The sequence below is a fragment of the Aplidium turbinatum genome, chromosome 2 (genome assembly GCF_918807975.1).
Source record: "Aplidium turbinatum chromosome 2, kaAplTurb1.1, whole genome shotgun sequence".
NCBI classification, from domain to species: Eukaryota; Metazoa; Chordata; class Ascidiacea; order Aplousobranchia; family Polyclinidae; genus Aplidium; species Aplidium turbinatum.
The window spans coordinates 9,588,124-9,602,129 of record NC_137473.1 but is presented as its reverse complement, the minus strand read 5'-3'; the positions used below and the strand labels follow the sequence as shown (position 1 = coordinate 9,602,129).

The 14,006-nt window shown below is 37.3% G+C and overlaps 1 protein-coding gene across 2 annotated transcripts in view; it reads left to right on the top strand.

The window, feature by feature from the left end:
- Positions 1 to 14,006, top strand: part of LOC145786650 (uncharacterized) — a 49,969-nt gene that overhangs the window by 1,346 nt on the left and 34,617 nt on the right. Inside the window, exons 3-16 of one of the 2 annotated variants that reach the window (XM_082598349.1) lie at positions 218 to 370; positions 1,584 to 1,865; positions 2,205 to 2,391; positions 2,682 to 2,836; positions 3,417 to 3,595; positions 4,111 to 4,258; positions 4,622 to 4,875; positions 5,544 to 5,584; positions 5,848 to 6,002; positions 6,278 to 6,462; positions 6,904 to 7,042; positions 7,463 to 7,694; positions 7,980 to 8,134; positions 8,655 to 8,851. In XM_082598349.1, coding sequence (XP_082454475.1) covers positions 332 to 370; positions 1,584 to 1,865; positions 2,205 to 2,391; positions 2,682 to 2,836; positions 3,417 to 3,595; positions 4,111 to 4,258; positions 4,622 to 4,875; positions 5,544 to 5,584; positions 5,848 to 6,002; positions 6,278 to 6,462; positions 6,904 to 7,042; positions 7,463 to 7,694; positions 7,980 to 8,134; positions 8,655 to 8,851 — 2,348 coding nt within the window. In that variant the 5' untranslated portion in view covers positions 218 to 331. Of the gene's footprint in view, positions 1 to 217; positions 371 to 1,583; positions 1,866 to 2,204; positions 2,392 to 2,681; positions 2,837 to 3,416; positions 3,596 to 4,110; positions 4,259 to 4,621; positions 4,876 to 5,543; positions 5,585 to 5,847; positions 6,003 to 6,277; positions 6,463 to 6,903; positions 7,043 to 7,462; positions 7,695 to 7,979; positions 8,135 to 8,654; positions 8,852 to 9,764; positions 9,870 to 10,237; positions 10,488 to 10,838; positions 10,994 to 11,644; positions 11,830 to 12,320; positions 12,475 to 12,899; positions 13,117 to 13,674; positions 13,830 to 14,006 lie in introns of those variants that run through there. The other variant, XM_082598358.1, reaches the window with a different exon arrangement.

Here is a 14,006-nt window from a genome sequence, read left to right as displayed (position 1 = left end):
TTATTTCGCACCCAGCCAGCTTCAAAGATTGTCATTTTGATATAATTTTACGGACACCGGACGTTGAAACGATATAAAATTGACAATTTTCAAGCTGGGAAAATCTAAGTGGGAAAAGGCATTTTTTACTGCCATTTTATTTTTCTTAAATTGTAATTACATAACATGTTGCGTAATCAATCATCTATCTTGTGTTAAACTTTATTCTTGCTTTCAGAATGTTGAGAACCAGATTGCCACCCTTCAGGCCACAGTAGATGAGGTAGCAGTGTCATCCAGTCAGCTCCCTTGCGTTAAAGAGAGATACGTTGACGTATGCGATGGTGATAAGATGTCTTTGGCTGCACTGTGCGACTATGTGAATGAAAATGTGAGTTTTATTATGAAGGCACTATTGGGTATATAGTAGTAGGCTACCCGACACCATTTAAATTTTAAAACATCAGTATATAAGAAATACAGTAGTAGAAGAGAATAATAATAGTATCACAGAAATACAGAGTACCACACTAAATTGATGAAATAAAGTATACTGTAAAACTTTGGTCACACAAACACTAGTATGGCTTCACTTGTATGTATCATTATATGTATCATGTATCGTTATAAAATGCCAACATATTGCATTTTTGGTGTGTCAATTCTGAATTTTCTAAGTTATATTCTACGAGAATTATATGATTGAATATTGGTTTAAATGCCAAGGCCAACCCTAACCCAAAGGCTTAGAATAAAAGTATAGGAAGCTATTTGGAAGTAATTACACGGTGAAATGACATCCGGTTAGAGATAAATAACAACACGTAGACAAATGGCGGAAATCTTGATCGAAAGGACATTGGTTCGACGCCCGCCGAAAGCACTCCGCTGTGTCTTTGTGGGACACTGACTTCCTTGCTTTCCCGTCCACTTAGTCTAAATCTTCAACCACCAGACACAAGGTTGACGACGCGACGATGACAATGGGCCAATGTGAAATTCAGTATAACTTCTTTGTGCCAACGACATTAGCTTTTTTTTTTTCGATAGTTATCATCGATGAGAAGATTCACATCTATTTTAAATAAAGTTAACCGGTTCAATAATTTTTAATAAAATGACAGGGAGGCATTTGGTTATTCAGCTTTTAGACACCAACATCGACTTTGCTACTCAAATATACCCATAACTTAAGGAAAGAAGCAAATTTACAATACCACGGGTAATCATCATCACCCATTCGGTTTTACCAGGATACCACTCACTATAGTATAACATAGTTTTTCCAAATATTCTTGTCCCTCATCAATTTCAACAGTTTGTGTTTCAGCACTTCCATGATCTGTTCTAACTAGTAGACAAAAGTATTTGCTTTCCGACATCATTTTGTGATGCTATTGTTTGGTTCCCAAAGAAGAATATTACAAACTTTTTGTTTACTTCTAAAGCAGTGACAGATAAAATCGTTACCGAATTAATTTGGTTGAAAAGCATTGTCGATATTTTTTTGGTATTTTGGAAATTTTGGCTTGAAAAAAAAAAGTTTTGATAAAATAAAAATTTTGCTGCAATAAACATTGCGATAACATCATTGACATCTCCAGGTGTCCGTAACAAAGAACGAAGAGTGCACTTTGATTGACAACACAAGTCGGAACGTATGGAAGATCGATACGTCACGTAGTGACGTCACTTTTGCCCCGTCTTTGATATTTCGTATGTTGCCAAGTAGTAAACGTAACAAAGAGAAAGCTCAAGGCCTTGCTTTGACATTAGATGGCTTGAAAGAATGTTGCGAGAAATCTAAAACGCAATGCCAGTTTAATGCTGTTTTGAAAGGATTTAAGACTAGATGCAACGAGATGATGTCCTTGGAACTGGCAGATGTAAGTAGGAAAATAAACTAAAATATAAAGTGATATAAATATAAAATAAGCAGCTTTTTCAATTGCAAATACAATATATAAAATATCTCTTGCCACAACATCTTCTACAGAATGGCTGGCGTGGAGGCTACGTCCGTTATGGTCAGCGAACCGCAATTGCTCGTTATTCTAGTCAATACTCAGCCTTGCGCTAACTGTCAGAAAGAACCCTCCTTTCTACAGAAAAATTTTTGTTTTTACTTTTCTATAGTACAAACTAATGCTAAAAAAGGTAATTCCTGACGGCTGGAGGTATGATTATCAATTTTTGTAAATGATTACGTGATCTTAACATTCCAGTTGAAGAACACGCCACCTTCTGAAAGAGAGGATATGCTTATCCAAGCAAGCAATGACTTAGTTTGTCTTTGCCATCTGGACGAGGACTTAGGCAGCGATGAAGCCTCCAAGCAACTTCAAGAGTGCACAGATCTACTTGAACAATGCAGTGCACATGTTGGCGAGATGTTGGCTTTTCTGAATAAGGGTAAGCAGATAAGCAGGTTAATAAGACATGGAAATACAGAAAAGGTCGCTTAATACTTTCTGTATAATTAAGAAGTTGTGGATGTAGTAACCATCACAATAAAATGCGTTTTTGACTTACACAATCCAGAGATGTCACTGGCGAGGAAGTTAGATTTCATTTGTGACTGGATTTATTATCCGAAGTCCATGTCCTTGTTTAGAAAAAGAGCAGAAGAGAAATTTGAAATCTTGTTTTTGTAAATATTTTTAACATGTTTTACTTGGCTGATCAATAAACTTTTTATGCAGCCAATGAACATGAAGAAAAGTGTCAAACATGTCTCTCCGAACTCCACATCTTCATGAAGAGGGTTATTGGGATCCGGACTCATGTGATCACCAGAATCCTTGCTGCACAACCAATGGATGAAGAGGAAGTTGAACGCATCGCAGATGATCACAAAGTATGCTTATTGCTTATCTAAACTAGGTTATCTAGAATTTTAATTGTACCTCCAAAGAACGATTAAGGATTTATGTCACGTTTGCCTTGTCAATAAATTTAAAAGGAAAATAGCGTTTGAGGATGTTTATTGAAATCTTAACTGTATAAGAAACACGTACACTATAAATATAAAATATAAAAAATCACATCAGACTGAGAAGAGATGTTCTCGAATCTCCAATCTGCCGTGGATTCAATGTACAGTTGTACACTGTGTCATTTGGATGTAGGTAAAAATCCATAGGAAAACTATCCCGACTAGAATATATCCTTATTTTCGAGAGAGGGTGTATTTTCCGGGTGGATATTTTCTCAGTGGATATTTTCCGTAAGGATTTTTCCGTATGGCTTTTTACCGATTAAAGTGTCGTTTCGGTTATACCTGTATTGCTCTCTTTGTACTCGCCATCGTCGTCGCGTGAGCCTCTGGGGCCGAAGGTCTATCCTTTTACCACCCCAGATTCACGGTGTTCCCGGACTACTCTTTGTACTGAACACACATTACAGCCATTTTCTGATATTGTTGATCATCATTTTAGAAATCGGTGGAAGAGCTTGAAGGATGCGAGGATGAATTCCACCAAGTTTGTGCGAAGACGCGGAGAGTGATCCAGGAGGATCCAACATCCACGAGCAGTGAGACCATCTCCTCTCATCTTGATATTGCAGTGCGTCAATGGAAGAGCACCTGGGTCATAACTCACACCTACCATGAAAAGTAAACTTCTGTTTTGTGATTATTGTACTTTCCAGACTTTATGCTCTGTGTTTCAAGATTTGGAGAGCGAGAAGTGAGTGAGAAGTGAGCGAAAACACAGGCAAGGAAGCCAATTTCGGTGTCCACCTTTAGGCATGCCACCAAGTAGTCTAGCCAAAGACATAGACGTATGGTCTTGAGCAGCGTCGAACCGGTGTCCTCTCGATCATTGTAGTAAGGCTCTCACCACTCGGCTATGTAGCCGGCTGTTTTGTAATGAAGTAGCTGCTGTCTGACATTTTGTATAGATTCAATGGTGGGTGTTTAATGTTTATTGTGTTTACGGTTAATTGCAATTTTCATTTCTTAAGTCTTGTTTATTGTTATTTGTCACTATGTTACGTTGTGATAAAGTGAGTGTTTATATTTTTTGACTATCTATCACTATGATAAAGAATAAATCAACAGAAACTATACCAATAAACAACGTTTAATAATGTACACAAAGCGTGCTTAGTCTTTCGTCATGTGCGTAGGTTGATGGCGATATCTGTGATATTGAGTCAAATGAACGGACTGGATTCAGCGATATCGGACATAGAAGTCCAACTATCCAGGGATGCAGATAACTGCAAAGATGATGATGACGTTAAAAAAGTGTTACTACGGAAGTCTTTTTTGGAGGTAATTTAACCAGTAGGCTAGCTGGTTTTAATCAGGTTATATCAAAGAATTGAAAAATTTGCTGTAATATTTGCGTTTGAGTTTCATTAGAAAATTATCCAAGAACAAACTTTTATCGAAGTGTTTAAAGTTGACATGAGGGTTTACTAAAGTGTAAAATTGGTGAGAGTGGTGTTGCTTACTGTGTGGAGAAATTTAGAATTACGTAGTTCATAGAAAGAAATAGCCATTCCGTGCAGAAATGATCATTCTAACTTTTTTTAAATTGGATTTCAGTTTAGGAATGCGATACTTATGCAGACTACGATTACTTATGATTACAATTATGCGCATTTAATACAATGCTTACAACAATGCTTGCAGGAGCTACAAGTCGCTATTTCGTCTCAAGCCGATCTAGCTCAACATCTCAAAACCAGCAACGAAGAATTGCAAGAAATATCCACACAAGTGATCTATCCGATACATATCAACGCTTTGAACCAAACAACCGATTGTGACGCAACATTGGATGATGACGTCAAACACACTTTAAATAGACTCGACGCAGCCTATCTTGAGAAAATGAACAAGCTTTTGGAAAGGCTTAGGATGTGTGAGCTTGCAGTTACCGAGAGGTAAACATTAAATTAACGTCACAATGTAGATATCAACGACCTGTTTTAGCCTGATGCTGCGAGTTCGCTGTGGTAATAGCTATTCAGCGTCATGTGATTTGCCTCTACGCTGCCTTGCCGTTTCATTCTTATGCGTTTCTTTCTTCGGTTTTGTTTATGTAGATCAGTTTTGTAATTTCAATTTATGTACCACATTAGTCAGTTGGTTACTTGATAAGGGCTAACATGAGTTTGGCCGAAAACGTTTGTAATTTTTTAGTTAATTTTCATGTTATTATATTATGTTAAATTCCGTGTGGTTGTTGGGTTTTATTTGTCAATGTAGGAAGTGTTGCTTACTGAGATAAACTTAATCCAATTTGTGTAGATGATTTTTTCATTGTTTCTAACGCTCGTGACGAGCGTGAACGTAACTTTATTCTTCACTAGAGGCAAGGCAACTAATTTTTTCTTCAAGTAATCTACCTTCTTGTGGTTGGGTGAACAATTGTATTTTGATTTGTTCTTTTCTGGTTGTATTTTGGACTCGGTTTTTAACGGCCTTATCCATCACTGGTCTAGGCCTGCTCTGGTGAGCACACGATCAGCTTCTTCAAAAATGTTCGTTCTAGCTTCACGTTTCAAAACCGCGCTAGTCTTGTGATGCTTAACTTTACGCATGTGCGCAGGTTGGCTGCGCTGCTTAAGATCCTGCCAGAGGTCGAAAGGGGTAAGTTAATGCAGCATGTCGTTCTATGTGATCAAAACTGTGATCAAAACCAAATTCTATAAACATAATAAAACACAAAACGGTTATGTTAAGGGGGAATACACTTGTGTTGCAAATAAAAGGATTTTTTTTGCAACAATGTTGAAAAAAAAAAGATGTCACAGTTCAAGCAGCGTTTTTTGTTTTGTATTGCTCAAACGTCTGGATAATGTGTCTTTTTTCGGTTAACAAATGCAACTTTATGATACTTGTGCATCTATTAGTCGCCTCTGAAGAGAACACTTGTCAAGTCTTCGTAAAGAAACTCGGTGATATGCGAAAGAAAATTGAAGAAATGATTGCCCAACAAGTAAAGGTCTTGTCCAATCCTTTACCGGATGATATTACCACTGTGGAACAATACTTCCATGATCAACAGGTGATTGACCTACCACTCCAGCACTTTATGTTAAAATTACTGTCAAGCAATAGCTTTCACCATTCAAAAATTAAAGTGACAAAGTTTTCGATTTGGAAACTTTATTTGAAACCACAAACGTTAAGAGCATTTTTCCATCATTTCTAGACATTTTTTTGCAAAACAAAGCTTCTTCACTAAACTTTTCATTAAAAATTGATACAAAAAGAATGCGTAGTGCGACAAAAAATAATCAGAAAAGCAATTCTTTTTATCTGTAATTTTGTTTTGTTCAGAATACTGTGCACGAAGTTGAAGAGATGAGGTCTGAGTATGATTCACTTCAAAGTGAAGTCATTAACTTCATCAACAGTGAGGCCACGGGGAAAGCTGAGAGTTCAGGAAAGCTCCGAGATGAGCTCCATCTCTTGCAATCCTCCTGGAACAAACTCTGGGAAATCGGCCACATACTCTTAGAAAAGTATAAAATAAGTTTATTATGGATTTTTAGAGTGTATTTTTCAACATATAAATTGGTTGAAACTACCACAAAAATTAAAATTTCTTTTCAACGGTCACATATTAGGTTATGTCTTCTTCCCTGCAGTTAAATAAAATAGCGAGATAGAAGATACAGATGCGTTTATTTCTGTGAGTGATAAACTTATATGTTTTCTTTTATTGTTTTTAGTACCTGATATTTCTTTGTGTGTTTGGGTTAATGTAGCTTCTACACCAGTCGTCTTTACGTCTTTACTTAAAACGAAGATCTTTCAATTCCGTGACTTGTAATTGAACGATGTGGGTACTAAAATTGGCAACCCTGTCTTTCTGTCCACTTTAAATCTTCAATCACTGGAAGTAAGCTTGGATACAACTTTTTCTTTTTGATAAAGATAATCAAAATGTATCCGTATCCCAGGATCAAGGGACTCCTCCATCTAGCGAAGGGTCTTGAGGAAGTTGGAGCGATGGTGGACAAGGTGGAAGATGTTGTTTTAAAATTCGATAAAGATTGCACGAATCTTGAAGATTTGAATTCCTTGAACATGCAAATTGAGGTACAAGAGGAGTTTGTGATTACGATTAAATCTTATTTCAACAAACGTATTCAACTTTTATTGTGCGGTTGAGGAAGGCAAGGAAATTGTCTTTACTTTTCTGGCCATGCTTTTAACTGTACATCGAAGTACGAAATAATCTTTTGCAAACAATCACAGTTTGCAGAAAAATTTACAAACGATGCAGTATGCAACTGTAGTCTTTCACCTACCTACATTTTTGTATAAAGATTGCCAAGTTATAAAACGTGAGCGTAAACAATAGCTTTCTTTACCACGTAGTATACAGTGGATACGCAATCACGTAAATGTCAAGTTAGAAATTGAGAAGACTTAACACTGAAATTCTGACGTTTTACGTTTTTAATTTTATTTCAACGTTATCTAATTTTTTTCAGTCATTTTTATCATATTTTGCAGAATGTGATCACATTGTGCCCTACAATCGACGATAACATGACCGTGTTGTCCACGAACTTATCGTCGGTACAAAGCGTCGTCGCGCGACTTCCCGACGATATTGACGCCAGCGACGATATCGACCAATACCGAGACAGGGTTACAAACCTTGAGGGAAGATGGAAAGAGTTGAAGGAGAAGTTACAGAAACTGTCGATTGACATCGATGCTGTGATTTCTAACTTAGAAAAAGGTGCGTTTTGTTCATTCTGACTAAACTGTGATTTTGGACTTTTCGTTCTTCTTGTTGCTTCGAAAACATGAAGAAAAAGCCACAAATCAAGTTCATTAAAAACCAGTTCAAACTAGTTCGGACTTCGAGTTCAAGCCGAGTTATTTACCATCAACAACTTCACGTTATTCCGTTTCAGATAAAAAAAAGTATCGTTTTTATTCTTGCTTTACTAATTCTTTATTATCTTGGCACTAAATTAAGAAGTATAAAAATCGGATAACTACTTTTTTATAAAACTTGCAGCTGAAGAACTAAATAGCCAAATATCTGACGCTTTGGAGAAAGTACGAAAGTTCAACAAAGCACTAGGAACGATCTTGGAAAGTCAGAAAGCTGAGGCGGCAACCCTGCATCCCCTGGACGTGCCATCCTTACAGGAGGGCATCACCCAACAAAACGTTAGTTTTTGGCTTTAAAAACACCTTAATAATATTTATTTCATTTTGAGACCTACCACTCAGCAAAAAAACTTTTTCACCCTTTTTATTTTCATATGCCTTAAATTAAACTGTGTTGGTCCTTAAGAATGAATTAAAATATGTCTAAGTGTTAAATCAGGGTCCTCTGAGGATGCATGCTACTGCTGCAGAAGGAAACGTTAGCGCAGCGGTAATAATAAATGCCTCAGAGTCGTACGCGGAAAGTACATTTTATATCTGAGCCTGGAGATTTGCTTGAGGTTTGCAACAAGCTTGAAAGTTAAATTTTCTGAATGAATTGAACTGACAAAGACGTGCTTCAACACTATTAGATACTCAGCTTTAGGGCCGCATCTGGCCCGATAATCTTCAAACTTAAGCCCAGCTTGGCATACACTCGACTCAAGTATTCAGTCTGCATAGTCCCTACGGCCTACATCCTACCACAAAGCAGAAAACTCCAACCATTTTTTTCATAAATTCTTTTTCTGTTTCACAGAACATAGCAGACGACCTGCGTTTGTTGTCAGGCCAGTATTACGATATTTGCGCGGATTGTTCGGACAAGGCGAACGTCACCCAAGTTGACAGTTCAGCAGCCGAAAATTGCTTGATCGAGCAACTGATAGACGAACACCAAAAAATGGTCGGCAACTGGGAAAATGCGAACCAGCTGGCGGACCTCGCCGCAGCAAAGTAAGTTTAACAAAAAAAAATGAAATTAAAAAAAGTGATGTTTCATTAATTGCCAATTGGCCTTGGATAAAATGTTGGATCATTTTACACAGTCATCTCCTTTCCAAATTTTGGATTTTTCTTTTACCTGTTTATATGTTTGCAGCAATATGGCTCTGTCGAATGTTACACAGGTAGCTGTTAATCTGATCCAGCTGTTTGAAGAACTCAGTCGTATCTAATCGACGAAACGTCGGAATGAATCCAGACCATTACCTCTTGCAATGGTTTAACTTAATCCTTAATCTACACCAGGGGTGGGGAACCTGCGGCCCGCGGGCCGAATGTGGCCCGCGTGACTGTTCCATGTGGCCCGCGTCAAAATTTTTTTACCCAAAATATATTGAAACAACAGCTCAAAAAAGAGTAGGCTCTGCATTCTCGGTATATTGCGAATGGCCTTCTATGGCTAGTTAATCCATCATAGTCATGCAGAAACATGCTTTGAAATATGTGTCTCTGTTTGGAAGCACCTACCGTTGCGAGCAGTTTTTTTCCAGATTAAATCTAACAAAAAATCGGCTTCGCTCCAGACTGACTGATAAAAACGTAGAGATGCAGTTAAGAGTTGCAACATCTTCCGTGTCAGCAGACATCACACGACTCACCAAAAATAAAAACTTTCAGCCATCCCACTAGCTGTAAAAGCGAAATAAATCATTGTCTACTTCGCTGCATTTTTTATCTGTAAATAAAATTTCGAAATTTTTAGTGGCCCGCCTGTGTTATTTCTCATTTTATGTGGTCCGCAATACTAAAAAGGTTCCCCACCCCTGATCTACACCCTACACCAAAGGGACGTGTTGCCTTTACTTTAAGCATTGGGTTCTGTTTGCTTTCTAGAATGAAAGGGTTAAGAGAAGCTGTTGAAAAGCTGAATGCTTTAGAAGAGATTGTGACTCACAACGAAAGCATCCTTTCAAGATATCCTTCAGCTGACGCATTGGATTTCCTTCAGAAACATCAAGAAGATGTTTCGGTAATTTTGTCAACTGTTCAAATATCAACCATAAACTTTTTGAGATATGTATGATTTCGGTTTTCTATTTGAATAAGTGTGCTTATTGTGGCTGCTTTGACCAGAAAGATAATGTAGCGTTTAGTTTTTCTTAGATTTATAACTGCTATAAAACTCACCCTATTATGGTGCTTTTATTCGTTTTTTTGCAACTTCTTTTGTCCATTTCTGGAACGTAGTTTTAATTTAACATAACTTTAGGAGAGAAGTAATTCAGCATAAATTTACAGGAGTGATTTAGCATAACTTTAGAAGGGGAGTAATTTAGCATAACTTTAGAAGGGAGGAGTTGCTTTAAGTTTTTAAATGTTATTGGTATGTTGCTATAGAAACTAGCCAACGAAATTCCTGTTGGTGATCAAGTTGCCGCTGATGCTAAGAAAGAAGTGGAGGATTTGATGGAAGTCGGAGAAAAGATCCGGATGTTGGAATCTTTGGATAAGGAATCAAAAAAATCGGTTGAGATCTCGCTGTGCAAAGAAAGACTTGATTCTCTGGAGGAGAGTTGGAAGAAGGCAAAAGAGGAAATCGCCAGACAATTGGAGTCATTGCAAAATTCAATCGATCAAGCTAAAGCAGGTACGTTGTAACAATCTTCCAAAGGATTTTTATGTGTGCTAAACTTTCCCACTGATAAAGTTAGACCAAAAAGGATTTTCTATTGCAATCTAATTTTAATACTAACAAAATTCTTTTCCGAAAAACTAATTTATTTCAAGCTGTCATGTATCCATAGATCCTTGCTACCTTGATTTTTATGATTGTTATTCTTTATAAAGCTGAGTTACTAGACCTTTTTTTAATCGTATCCTTTATTTATATCCGGATCTCACCACTTACAGTGCAGCCGATTACTGAAACTGATTTGAGGAGACACCAGCTTCCACTTTGCTGTTTATTTTATAATTTCGTGTTGTTTATCTTCTCCAGAAGCGCAATGCAAAGATGCTGTGGCTACGTTATTGGCTGATATTGGCAAATTTCGGGCAAATATGAGGAAATTAGCGAGTGAACAGAAAAAACGAGCCGATGCGACGGATCTTACAGATGAAGCTGCTATATCTGAGGCCATTGAGCAACAGCAGGTGAGACGATACGTGATTTCCACGTTAAATAAACTGAAACTTTGCGAAAGTGATTTTTGGTTTGGATAAGAATTAACAAAAAAATGGTTGGGTGTGAATAGTCAGATCGTCTGATTTAGACCCGAAAGGACGTCGGTTCGATACCCAACGAGGGCACACGACTGCGTCTGGAAACGACACTTTATGACATACTGGAAGGGGGACACGAAGGTTGTCTTTCTCCCTTCCTGTCCACGTGCCCTTATCTTCAATCTCTGAGCTTAGTCCGTGTCAATAAAAGAGAAAGCAAAAGCGGTGGCTTAGTGGTTAGTGCATCCGCCTCTGAATCGATAGGCATGAGTTCGATTTCCTGTTGGGTCATACCAAAAGACTTTTTAAAAATGGTACTGAATCCAATTTCTGCTTGGCACTGAGCAATGGAATGGATTCGGATAAAAATGTACTCAATTGCGCCTCTATACGGCTGCATTTATAACTGTCTGCTTTGTAAAGCGCTGAGGAGCAACGCATTCTGCGTTGGATACAGCGCTATATAAACACAAGCATTATTATTATTATTAAAAGCAAAACTTATTAAGAAACTGCATTTTCGGACGCTTTGTTTTTTTTAACCTACTCCCACATCATCTTACATTGCAACGTCTCTTCAAGGACACTATGGATCATCTTGGAAGAGCAATGAAAGAGGAATACGATGATCTTCAGTGCCGATGTGAAACCCTGCTGAAGAGTGAAGATATTCTTTCTTCATTGTTACCCACACTCGATTCTGACACCGTTGAATTGTCTGAGGAATGGAAGGAACTGAACAGCTGTGCAGCCACATACATGGCCAAGTTAGTTAGTAGTATGAGCTAAAAACATTACTAGCACGTCAACAACTACAGACATACACATGATGAAATGTTTAGATCTCACGATTATAATTTGTCTTCTGTAGGTCATCCATTGTCTATGCTGTACGCATGACAACATCTAGAAAATTTATCAAAAACTAGCTACGTTTAAAATATAGCGACGGTTTGTTATTTCTGATCTCTTGAACCAAAACAAATTTACTAACTTTCCTTAATCCTTGACAAGTTTGACAAAAAACATTTGTAATAACTTTTCAGTGTTGTTCAAAGTCAATACAGTCAGACAGGCCACACTTTTGACATGATGTTCAATTCATGGTCTGTATGTTCAAAACTGGTTGCTGATGATAATGATGAATACAAACACACAAAACTACTCTGACTGAGCTTCAGATAAAGAGCCAGTAGTTCTGCAGCAAATACCCAACAACCAATCAATGAGAATTATTTGCACGTTATTTTATTTTAAGGCTTCTATCGGCGCAAAAATTCATCAAGTGCTACAACGTTGCTGAAGCTAAACTCAAACTGTACCAAGCTGAAATCCAGAAACTAAACGCAGTAGCAGCTTCATTAGCTGACTGTAGCCCGGCTGAGATCAATCAAGCAGAAGATGCTTTGCAGGTGAGTTTGGGAAATTATTTGCTCAACATCTTCTTTTGTTTGTTCCTGAAGATTAATCTTTTGTACCATTTCTGAGTGTGGATGTGATTAATTTTACGCGAATATAAACAGTTTAGTAGTACAATGACGTAATATGACGCTCTCTGACGCTTTTTAAACGTAAGATTTGCGTTACATTTTACATTTTGCGTAAGATTTGCGTTGTTTGGAGCAGCTGACTCGATAACTGTATAGTTCCTTCGCTGCTTCCAGTCGTCTGCTGTGTTGCATAATAAATGTAATCGCAGTGTACTGTATGTTGTCGCAATTGGCGCAAAACAAAACATGTTATTATTATTATTATTATTACATCGCATTGCTCACTCTACAATATCGGAATTTTAGAAGATATTTGTGTTGATTCAAGTAACTTGTTGAATTTTTAGAGCTTGAAGGATCAAATTGATGAGGATGAAGTTAAGATCATTGATGTTGAGGAAGCGCTGGAGGAGTGCCGTTGTCTTCCTGATGCAGCCTCTGACAAAGATATCCCCTTTTTTGTCGAAAAGTCAAAAAATCTCAAAGACGATTGGGAAAAAATGAAGAATGCAATACACCAGATGCAACACGCGTTAGCAGACGAATTAGAGTTGTCTGAAAAGCGTAAGTGCTCAAAATGAAAATCGAATTTAATCAGAAATGAAAACTAGCACTTTTACCAGTAATTTATTTATAGATTTTAGTGCACAAAAACTGCTTGATTCGAGTAGTCATTATTGTTCAATGAGATTTATCTCACTCCCGAATGTTGCCCTGGCATGTCGTAGTCCAAGTGTTCTTTACTGTACTTATTAGTAATATTTTTGTTTCTCCAACGAAAGCAGAGTTAAAAACTATTCAACTATATAACATACATTAAGGTAGATAAAACTAGTACAGTAGGCTATAGCGCATTAGATTGAAAAAAACATCACTTATTGCTCAATCGCCAATATAACGATGCATTACGAATAATATTTTAACGCACGGTTTATTAGTTTGTGTGAACGTAATTGCTGAAGGAAACGCAGCCGAGGATAAGTAACTATCTACTCTAGCCTACCTTTGTTAGTTTCATAAATCTCTCAGAATGAGAACCATGTCTTACCCTGAAGATTGGAAGCAGAATATGGGATCACATACTTTTACAATGACTCTTATCCTGTAGTTTTAATTTTTCAGGAGACTTGATGAATCAGAAGTGTGAAGATTTTCTCACTGAGTTGAAGTCATTGTTGAAGAATCTGGTTGAGTCGAAAGAGATCATCCAAACAGGACTTTACGCTCCTCTTCCTTTAGATGTTGAAAGCATTGAAGCTGCTTTGGAACAAGAAGAGGTACTCCCATTTAGAAGTTGGAATGACACTGAGTGTGTTTTTTTATAAGATATCTTAAAGGCTTTTTCCTGTACTTTGTAAATCATTTGATGAGACATTTGTTTTAGTGTACTTTTTGTGTTTGGCATCTTCCGAAAACAAATTTTGTTTGTCTGTGATTTTTGTAAATGGTTTTCA